At 34.9% G+C, this 10931-nt stretch overlaps 1 protein-coding gene across 6 annotated transcripts in view; it reads right to left on the bottom strand.

Moving 5' to 3' along the window:
* Positions 1-6056: 6056 nt before the first annotated feature.
* Ptprc (protein tyrosine phosphatase, receptor type, C) overlaps positions 6057-10931 on the bottom strand; it is a 121819-nt gene continuing 116944 nt past the window's right edge. For all 6 annotated transcript variants that reach the window (XM_013521946.1, XM_013521949.1, XM_013521953.1 and 3 more), the window contains 2 exons: positions 8996-9131; positions 6057-7261 (listed from right to left, as the gene is read on the bottom strand). In XM_013521946.1, coding sequence (XP_013377400.1) covers positions 6986-7261; positions 8996-9131 — 412 coding nt within the window. In that variant the 3' untranslated portion in view covers positions 6057-6985. The remainder of the gene's footprint in view (positions 7262-8995; positions 9132-10931) is intronic.

The following is a 10931-nucleotide window of genomic DNA, read 5'->3' as shown; positions in this document are numbered from 1 at the left end:
CTATACAGTGAGTTCAAGGCCAGCCTGAGCTACATAATGAGACCCTGTCTCAAAAAAAAAAAAAAAAAAAAAAAAAAAAGATTCAGTATCTAGAACAAAGATACAACAGATTATTCAAGAGTTGGTAACATAATCAGAATGCAAACAGGTAACAAATGAATCATGTGGTGTTAAAAATATATGATTTAAAAGATAATGTCAAAAAATCATTATTACCTTAAATAACTAACTACTCTTTGCTTTTGCTTTTGTCTACAAAGATCTCTCTTAAAATATGAGAAAGACTAGATTAAGTTAACTCAGACTAACTCAAAGGAGATACATCTTAGTTGATCTTGAAGAAGTGTAGGATTTTTGTTTGTTTTCTGTTTTTTTTATTGGTTTGTTTAGTTTGCTCTACTGAGAATTGAACCTAGGACCTTCACACTGAGCAACACCCCCTGCCTTCTTTTGGGTGGGGGATGGGGGTCTGGATAAATCACTAAATTCCCTGGGCTGGTTTCAGACTTGCAGTTTTCCTGCCTGAGCTTCTCAGAGTGCCAGGATTACAGGCACATACCACCGTAACCAACTTAGCTATCTTTTAATTACATGACAAAATTAGCTATCTTTGTCCAGTTTAGCTATCTTTTAATCTATTGTGACAAAAATATTTAAACTTTTAGTGTTCAATCTTCTCAGTATTCTTTTTTCCCATCCCTGTCTTTATGTTGTACAATTAAAATTGCTAATTAAATATAAGTATGAAAATGCCTTTATCAAAGGACTTGCTATATAGCAATTTCTTATACACACAACAATCCTTTCCGCAACCTTCTTTTATAACACATAGCAAATCTTTGCAATGTACATAACTAATGAAGAACATTAGAGTCTGAACTATTGAAACATCTCGTTATCAGTTACCTACTGAAGTTAGTAGAGGCAGCGACCTGAGTACAATGCGATAGGAAAGCCCTGTACCGAGCCTGTGCTAAGTAACGGGGGACAAGCTCTTGGAAAGAGCAAAATCTGTTCCACCTGTCATCCCACGTGCTCCCGGTAGCCAATTTCTCTTCCCAGTGCCACATCTCCTTCTGAGAGTGTGCATGAAAAGCACTTCACTTCCCATAAATTTAAAAGTGTAAAGCAATATTTTTATTCTTTGATAGGATAGCAGGCTCTTTGGATCTGATTTGTCTCCTATACATGAGAGATATCATGTTTTACTTTTCTGGAAAATTACAAGTTGGTTAGAAATTGCACCTTTATTGTTGTAAAAGAGTACATGTAAATGAAAAAACACTGTTTTTTCTTGAGGGAAACGCATGCGATCTTTTGCACTGAAAGTCCATTTCCTCATACTCCTCCCTGCTAAGTTCGGGAGAGGTGGGTCAGAAAGACTCCCTGTGCCAGTCCAGACGGAGTGATAAGTCACCCTCTTCATAAATGTGGTTTTCATTTTATGGTGTCCTGTTGTGTTAAATACTGACTGATGGGTCTTTTGACAAACGCACCAACATGTCATCCAAATAGTAAGAATTTGTTCTCATTTCCAAATCATGCGACAATGGGACAATGACACTGTGATTTATTATAATGCCTCATTTCTTGGCACTCACTTTAGCAATAAGGTGATCTCTGTTTATATGTATTGTGAGAACAACCCCTTTCTGTAGATGTTGAAGCGTGTGTTTATTTTTGTATAATAACTTCAATGTTGTAAGGGGATTTAGCAAAGCTTGCTGTACTACACAGTATTTTGAGATCATATATTACATATAGTTTTTGTTTTGTTTCAGTCATGAAATAGAAAAGACAAAATAAAATAAAATGTTACAAAGCACATAAATAATTTGATACTCAAAAAAAAAAAAGGAACAAATAGTTATCATATCAGCTCTGGATGCTGAAGAGCTGATTCAAAGCTGGGCTCTTTCACTATGTGTGTATTGCACCATACCAGGTATGGAGTTTGTCTATGCTTCAGCCCTTCATCTGTAAGGTGAACAGAATGAGCACATGGGTGGCATAGAATGCGTTTTGCTAAACAAATTCAGGTAAAACAATTAATGACTTTCTGGCATGTATTATGCCTTAATAAATGTTAGTTATAATAATTTATTAATTTATAATGCTAATACAGCAAACAAGTCTTGGTTAGGTCCATGATTTTTTTCACAGGTTTTATTTGCACAGTAATCTAAATAGTTTTAGCACAGATATTACTGTAGGGAAAAAAGAAAAACTCCTGAGTGTTTAAACTATTAGTTGGGGGCTGGGGATTTAGCTCAGCGGCAAAGCGCCTGACTGGCAAGTGCAAGGTCATGAGTTCGGTTCCCGGTACCGGAGAAAAACCAAAAAAAAAATAATAATAATAAACTATTAGTCATTAAAACAATGAATAGTTTTTCTTCTGAGGCAGTGAGGGTCTTAAAAGCATGTTTTGCTAAAAAACAATGACTACTCATATAGACCTACAGGTGCCCAGTAGGTAACTAAAAATAGAGCAAAACTTGGCCTTCATTTATGTATTAAAATTGTGGGTCAAATTCTTACTGTTCATGTAAGGAATGTCTGCTAAAAGTTGTCAAAACAATGTTGATTAGCCCTGAATTTAAAAAAATCTTATCTCATTCACCTTCAAGACTGAGAACAGTAAGAGAAGAGACTCACAAGGGCATTCAGCCATCAGCGACTACCCAAAAATGGCCACTAACCCCCTAACCCTATCATCACTTTGGATTCCAGCAGAGCCTCCACAAATCAGACACTGCCTCAAGCAAAGAAATAGTCTCATAGAGACTGAAAGTTCCCCTGCAAGCAATAAGGACTTCTAGAGCCATCTTGCAAACCACAACTGACATACGGCAAACCACAATCTAGCAAATACTAGCAAACCCACTGAACTTGGCCTTGTTCTTTTGTTAAATGGTCAGATTGATCCTTTTCATCAGAGCTGTATTCTCTTTAGCTCCTCAAGCTATTTAGTCCCTTCCCCATTTTCTCTCACTTTCTAACTCTGCCTAATAAATCTGCCTAGATTTCATTCTGACACATCCCAAAATATTTCTCTGTGATGAGAATCCACAAAACTTCCAAGGGTAAGTTCAGGTTCCTATCTTCTTACTGGGCAGTTCTCATCAGTCCCAGTCCAGTGACAATTTTACTCAATTATTTTTACCTCTGGAAAATCTTCTTAGCAGGGAGAATTATATTTTCATATGACGAGCAAGTAAGTTTTAACTGAGGTTAAGCATCAAAGCTAATGCCACAAATGTAAAATAGGCATGGTAGACATTTCAAGATTATAGCAGTAAGAGTTTGTATATACATGGATATATGCATGTATTATGTATACATGCATGTGCAGAAGTAATTACATATATAATGCCCAATTAACTTGAATTTCATATATACAGGTATAATCTTTTATAGTATAGGTATGTCTCAAATATTGAAATAGTTTCTTGTTTTTGTTCATTTTATATTTAAGTTTAACTGGGTGACAACCAACTTCCACGCTGTCATGAAGAAAGTAAATATGTAAAGAAGTATGTGTTTTAAGGTATCTTAGTCAAAACAAGAATTCATTTTCTATAAATGATTAGAAGCTTTTAATTATCTTACAACTATTAATCAAAATTTAGCAAACACTTTTGATCCAGAAAAGAATAAAATATAAAGGGAAATGTAGGGATTTGCAAATGAATGAATACCAAAAAATAAAAATCCAAGTACTTTTACTTTAAAACAGGGAATAAAGAGCCCAAATTTGAATTATGTCTTAGATAATTCCAGGTGTAAAACCTGTGCATGAGAATAAAAGCACTACCTTTCCCACCAGTTTTAACAGATCTTCATTTCCTTTGAAGTCATCTATGTAAAAGTCTTCATATCAAGAACATTTTGTAATTATTCAGGGGCAATTACCTCTCATGTATTTAAACCTGACAGGGCATTATCAGAAAGTTTTGTAATAAATCTACAATGTAAAATAAAATGAAAAACAGTATTAGTTGTAAAAAAAATTATAGTTAATGTTTCAAAGAGAAAAAAGGAAAACTGGAAATTTCACTGAACAAGTGTTACAATTCTGAACAACCTTTGCACTGTTAAAATTATCATTGCAAAGACGGTGTATTCAGCGAATGCCTTCACACAATTTATCATTTCATGGAAGTATAAAATGTGTATCTCTTTTCTGCAAATATTTCTTTGTTATTTATGCACAAAATTATTGGCTTGAGAGCTGAATTTTAAAATAAACAAATGTATCGTTTATTCCCAAGGAATCTGAGACAAAGAATAAAGGTAAATAAACTTTAAAACAAGTACAGTCTCTTAGAGCCCTGTAAACAGACAATGGAATTTAGATCTTGTTAAATAGACTAAGCTTTTTCAAAGTTGGAACATTTTGATTAACGTTTTTGTCTAGGCCCTGGCATTAATAATGGAAGTAGTAAATATAGGAAAGAAATATTTTGTGACAAATGCTTTGTGACAAATTTCCTATGAAAGTAACCCGTAGCTAAAGACATGAGTCTGTAATTCACATATTATTTTCTTTTTTAGTATAAAATTATAGTTGTATAGTTCCACATACTAGTGCAATAAATTTCACCTCCTGTTGATACACGTACTTAGAATAATGGGCTGCTAAAGCGCTGCTTTATTTGCTCTGTGCTACATTTTCCTATTTGCAAAAGGAAAAGTATGTTTCCAAGTTGCTTTTTAAACTAACAGAAATTATCATGGCTCTACTTTCTAAGAATTTATCTTATATATTTGAAAGGATGGTCTTAAGTGGAAAATACACTAAACATCCATTGTCTCCTTTTGGAGGACAATATTTGCAATTGAAACCTCTGAAGAAAAAAAATTTACTTATATATTACTTAAATTTAGGTTTTGCTGTTTGTATTTTGAAGCAGCTCTCAGATAAAAATACCTATCACATCCCATCACGTGGATCTAGTGGGCATTAGAATCATAATCTTTAAGTAAATTATCTTTTAAATGCACTGGTCAAGATTCCTTAGCAGAAACCAGATGCCAAAATTTTGAGTGATGTGGTGTGATTTTAAAAAGAGGCAAACTTCGTTTCTTTCTGAAGTCCAAAATTAAATCTCCACTCCTCTGTCTTTTTCTAATAAGAAGTGGTCACCAACCTTAATAAAAACTGGAAATTATTGTTTCATTGTAAATTTCACTTCTTTTCATCTGTTTAACAGGGACCAGGAGCAACACAACATTATAAAGATTAATTACTATTTTTTTTTCAATTTTCTTTTTTCTTTTTATTCTATGTTAGCATCTCTGTGTGATACATAATGCGTACACTCCTTCTGAGGAACTGGTACATGCACACAGCACATCTTCATTCCTTCCTCACCTCCTTCCTTCCCCCAGCTCTGGATGGCCTTCCTTTTGTACATACTTGCAGTACATACTGTTAATTTTATGTGATACAATAATAGAATAATTAAACATGGGAGTACAAGGTAAGTATCAGTTATCAGTTGTACAGACAGCAACTGATGCTGTTCAGATAAGACATTTAAAGTCAATCAGATGTGGAAAACCAAACCAATCTCCAGGTAGTATGTGACCAAAGTGACAGGCTGATGTAAAATTTACCTTTTAAAAAGAATAGCTTTTGTTACATCTTTGAAACTGCAAGTATTCTTGAATTTTTTCTAGAACCTATACAATTATTAGACTCTGAGTCCTTTTAGAAAAAATTAAGACACGTAAGAATATTCTAAAATATTATTGATTGTATTGTAACAGGTGCATGTATATATCCTATAGGAACATGTAATAGACTATATTATAAATAGGAAAGATAACAATTAAATCTTATTATGGCTATCAATACAAGTTCCTGATGTAAAAGTAGCCTAAGTATTTGAAAAACTCAAAATAAATACACTTCAGTGAATATCAAAAATAGACTTTAATAATGGGAAATAAGCACATACAAGAAGGTATTTCACATATCACTGTCTAAACTCCACTTATAGCTTCATTAAGTTCCTCATGTAAATATCTGGCAAAAACACAGCTGCACGCTCTTATTTTTTAAAAACATTAACTCATTTTTATTGAGTATAATTGATAAAATCATATATATTTAAGGTGTACAACATCATGTTTTAAGACACATATACAATGTGAAATGATTACTACATTCAAGCAAATTAACATATTCATCACCTTACACACTTCTAGCAATTCCTAACTTGTTCCACTAGCAAAAATTTAAAAAAGACTATTAAAAAAGAAAAAATATATTCATGTTGTCACTACCAGAGACAGATTAAAACAATTATGTGAACACCATTCTAGACAATTTGTTGACATCTCTATACATCAATACACTCTTTAAAACAAAATTTGGCAATGCCATATGTTCTGTTTTGTATAAGATTTCCAAATGTTAATTTACTTGATTTTTTTGTAGTAACTACACACACACACACACACCTACTACATTTATATATTACCTCTAAAAGTAAAACAGTAACTGATGTCTATGTGTAGGACTCAGAGGACATCTCGAGGTCAGCCTCCAAATAAGCATTTTATTCTGATGTCACTACTACAGATTTGAAATATTAAGAGACAGAACTTTCCATTAAAGTTAACAGTACAATATAAAATGTGGGCTTTTTTTCAGAAAGAGAAAAAGGCAAAGTTTCTCAAAGCATTTAGGTTCATTTGAAAGCACACTCCCTGTCCCTTACCAAGGGCACCCCACACACAAACACACACATGCGAAGACTACGAGGTTGGTTTTGTTGAATGAAAGAGATTTTAAGATAAGCGTAAGACTATACAGAACATTTTACCAAAACTACCTTAAATATTTTTCCACAGTAGTCAGAGAGGCACTTCCCCCAAATGTTCAATCCGAGCACTTCGTTATCCCAAGTCAACTATTCCCCCTTCTAGAAAATAGAAATCACTACTACTATTTGAGTCACTGCTTTTGTGTCTTTTCCTATGAACTCTCAGTTGAAACTGGACTTGCAGGGCCATTGGGAGAATGTTCTGGCCTCTCTGAACTGATTGTGGATTTAGAACCTTCTGCTTCTTTGCTTCCATCTTGGGTCTGATCTGGGGCACCGGTTGAACTGACACAATTAGCATCCTGCTTTGCTTGGTCCACTTCATTATCAAATTCAATTTTATCTTCTTGCTTGCTGCTTTTCTTTACTTGTCCATTCTGAGCAGGATAGGTGCTGGCAATGATGTCATAGAGGAATTCATATTGCTCCTGGAAAAGGAAAGCAGCCAGGAGTTACATAAAGACAGTTGATGTAGTCATTTTTATGTCAGAAGAAAATAAGCAAGAATTAATCATTTACTTGTGGAAGTCTAGAAACAAAAATATTCTCTGATACGGTCTCATGAAGGATTGTCTTTTCAGATCTAGGGACCAAACCCAGGGCCATAAGCATGCTAGGCAAGAGCTCTACCATGAACTCTATCCCCAGTTCTTCTGAAGAACATTCTAAATGATGCAGATCTTTCAAGCTGTAAGGGTGCTTTATAGGATTGACCTTAGATAAGTCAGGCATGGTGGTGAGTGCCTGTAATCTCAGCACTCTGGACACTGAAGCAGGAGGATTGCTATGAGTTTGAGGCCAACCTGGGCTACATAGTGAGTTCAAGGCCTGGTTGAAGTACATAACTAAACCCTGTCTCAAAAAAAAAATTGACCTCAGCAACACCAAACAGATGTTCCCATCCCACCGAATACACACTACATAATCACTCAGCTGTGGGCTTTTTCCCATGACACCAATTCTATGCTTATCTTCTTGGCTGATACCCACATATCACTGAAACATGAGAGCAGAAGCCATCTGCTTTCATCCCCTCGGTTAAATGAAATGCCCTTGCTCGTGTTCCTCACAGTAAACGCCGACTGTCTTAGTGGCAAGAGCACCGAGAAGATGCTTGACACAACTTTTAAATCAATATAGGTGAATTCAATATCCTACATGCTTCAAGGCATTTTAATTTTAGTGAGCGGTTAAGTTTCTATCATGAATATTTGCTAGTTTCTAAATGAGCACCTACAGTTATTGCCAGGAAGAGAGGATATATGGTTGATACAGAAATGCAATTGATTATTCTCCTCATGTGCACAGGTTTCCACAATGTGCCTGATGCCCTTCTCAACAGAGAGGAGTCAGGGCTGGGGATTTAGCTCAGCAGCACAGTGCCTGCCTGGCAAGTGCAAGGTCATGAGTTCGATTCCTGATACCAGAAAAAAAAAAAAATCAACAGAAAGGAGTTTATTTCTCCACCACTTGGAGAGGAGCTAGCCTCTTGACTTGCTTGGTAAAATCGAAGGGAAGATGTTTTAGTTTTGAGCCTGGGGCTCAAAAGCTCACCCACATGCCTGTTTACCCACATGGCACTCTGCCACCTTATATGAAGAAGTCTAGCATAGCCTTCTAGAGGAGGAGAGATGTGTTCCATTAATCCTTATTGCTGCTAGGCATGGTGGCACACCCCTGTAATCTCAGCACTAGAGAGGCTGAGGCATGAGGATCTCTGCAAGTTCAAAAGCAGCCTGGGCTACAAAGTGAGGTTTTTTGTTTTTTGTTTTTTGTTTTTTTTTTTGGTACTGGGAATCAAACTCAGGACCCTGTGCCTTCCAGGCAGGCGCTTGTATAAAGTGAGATCAAGGCCAGCCTGAACAGCATAGCGAGAACCTCTCTCTCAAAAAAAAAAAAAAATCCTTATTGCTATACTAAATGACAGTCAACTCCAGCCTACTAGCAGTGGAGGTCATGTTGAGCTAGCCAAACCCCTTGTGGATTCATCAGGTGATAGTAGACATTTGCGTTAAGGTGATCTTGACTGGCTGAGTCTGAGATGATCAATAGAAGAGAAAGAATAGCAGCAAAAGGAAGGGAAAGGGAATAGAAATAAAGAGAGAGAAAACTAGCAAATCAAAATGAGAAGCACTTAAAAAGTAAGGATGTGGAATACTTACATATGTGGAAACCATTCCTGGCCTAGCTTTGCGTAAAGACTTTACTACTTGAAAAACATCTACTACTTCTTCTGTTTCCGCACTTTCCATGAGATTTAGCAAAGCACAGAATACTCCTGTTTGTTCAGATCCATCTCTACAAAAGAAAAAATGATGAAAGAAGAAATATTTCCACAGTTTCATAACGCTATAGCATTAAAACTGAAAAATAAAATTTTTTCATGTTACTGCAATTATCTAATTTCTTTTTAAAATTTCTTTTTTGTTAATATATATTTGTAGTATGTAGTGATCACGTTCATCGTGGGGATTTGCACATATGCATAACACATCTTCATTCTTTTGCTTTGCTCCCCTTTCCTCCCCTCAGTCCAACTCTTCTTTTATGCATTTGCAAATGCTCTATTTCCATTTATTTCCCTTCAATTCTATTTTTTCTTTAAATCTTCCTTCCCTCCCCCATTTGTTACTCTCCTTCCCATTTGAAAAATTCTTCTTACTTGCTAATGTCTGTTCTCCATGTTAATCTTTATTTTCTGCTAAATCTAGTTTTGGCAACATGAACTTTTTCAATTTAGGATTATAACAATCCTATAATTAAAAAGCATATTTTTATTGGAGCATAAAAATGACAAGATATGCCATATATATATATATAACCAAAACAACTATAATTATTATGTATCAAAAACATATACCAATATGATTTATCAAACTATGAAAGGTATAAAACAGATTCAAGTTAAACATATGCTATCGTAAGACAGCATATTATATGCAACTAAAGAACATATAGTAGATATTTAGCTGTATCCTAAGAAACACAAAAAACCCTAAAATTCCCCTCACCATTCTTCCCACATAAATTCCACTTTAGTCAATTCAAATAAATATTGGAAAGAAGTATTTCTGTAAGGACTTTTTTCTGGTATATGTAATTGCAATAATACTGAAGCTTTATGAAAAATTCTAAAACAATTTCACTAGATTTACATTTCTCACTTTGTTTTTTTACTTGTCATTTAATATTCTTTTTCATGTAAAATTTTAATATTATTTCTTTTTTGTTCAATATTTCTGACTTAGGTAGATATGTAGGTATGCAGTACAGGTAAAATTTAAAAATCTGTGCAAGAGAAACTAATACAAATGAAATATTTGTGACACTAAAATCTTTGCTTTTGAGGTTTAGAAAATCGATTGATGGGCTTAGAAATCAAAGTTGGTAAGCATTAAGATTCCCATTAACATTGAATTTAAGGTCTGTTTATTGAAGGCAGAGCATGCAGTTTTGTAGATTCTGTAACGCCAAGTAGAATGGACCAATGTGGAGAAGCACAGATTTGGTATTCAACTTGGCTGAATAAAGAGGAGTCACATTAGAGCTACTGAGAGAAAATCAGCTAAATACGCAAGTAATTGGAAAAAAGGGAGGGATGTACATGCTGATGCCAAAATTAATCTGAAATAAGAGACTTGTAGATCAAACAAAACATAGACATAGGAATTTATAAAATGGCAAAGCAACCCACAGGGCTTCCTGTGGGTCTACCACATGTACATGAAGCAGAAATCACTATTCTGGGAATTTCCCCCAAAAAAACTGATTGACTGTAATCATATGGCAAACTCAAGCCACACATTCTGGCTTCCTCCAGACAGAGGACATTGCAGCCTGGCAGCAAATTTTGCTGGCACACACAAGGATGAGTGACCAGGAAGCTTCTCCTTCCCATGGGCCAGTTTTTCTTGTTTCCCTCCCCAGTTTTTCTTTTCCTTTTTCTTCTTTGTCCTTTTCTTTCTTTCTTTCTTTCTTTCTTTCTTTCTTTCTTTCTTTCTTTCTTTCTTTCTTTCTTTCTTTTTCTTTCTTTCTTTCTTTCTTTCTTTCTTTCTTTCTTTCTTTCTTTCTTTCTTTCTTTCCTTCTTTCTTCCCTTT

The sequence above is a fragment of the Chinchilla lanigera genome, unplaced genomic scaffold (assembly GCF_000276665.1).
Source record: "Chinchilla lanigera isolate Chin_1 unplaced genomic scaffold, ChiLan1.0 scaffold00005, whole genome shotgun sequence".
Lineage (NCBI taxonomy): Eukaryota > Metazoa > Chordata > Mammalia > Rodentia > Chinchillidae > Chinchilla > Chinchilla lanigera.
The sequence above is the reverse complement of the archived record's forward strand: the minus strand, read 5'-3'. Positions and strand labels throughout refer to the sequence as shown.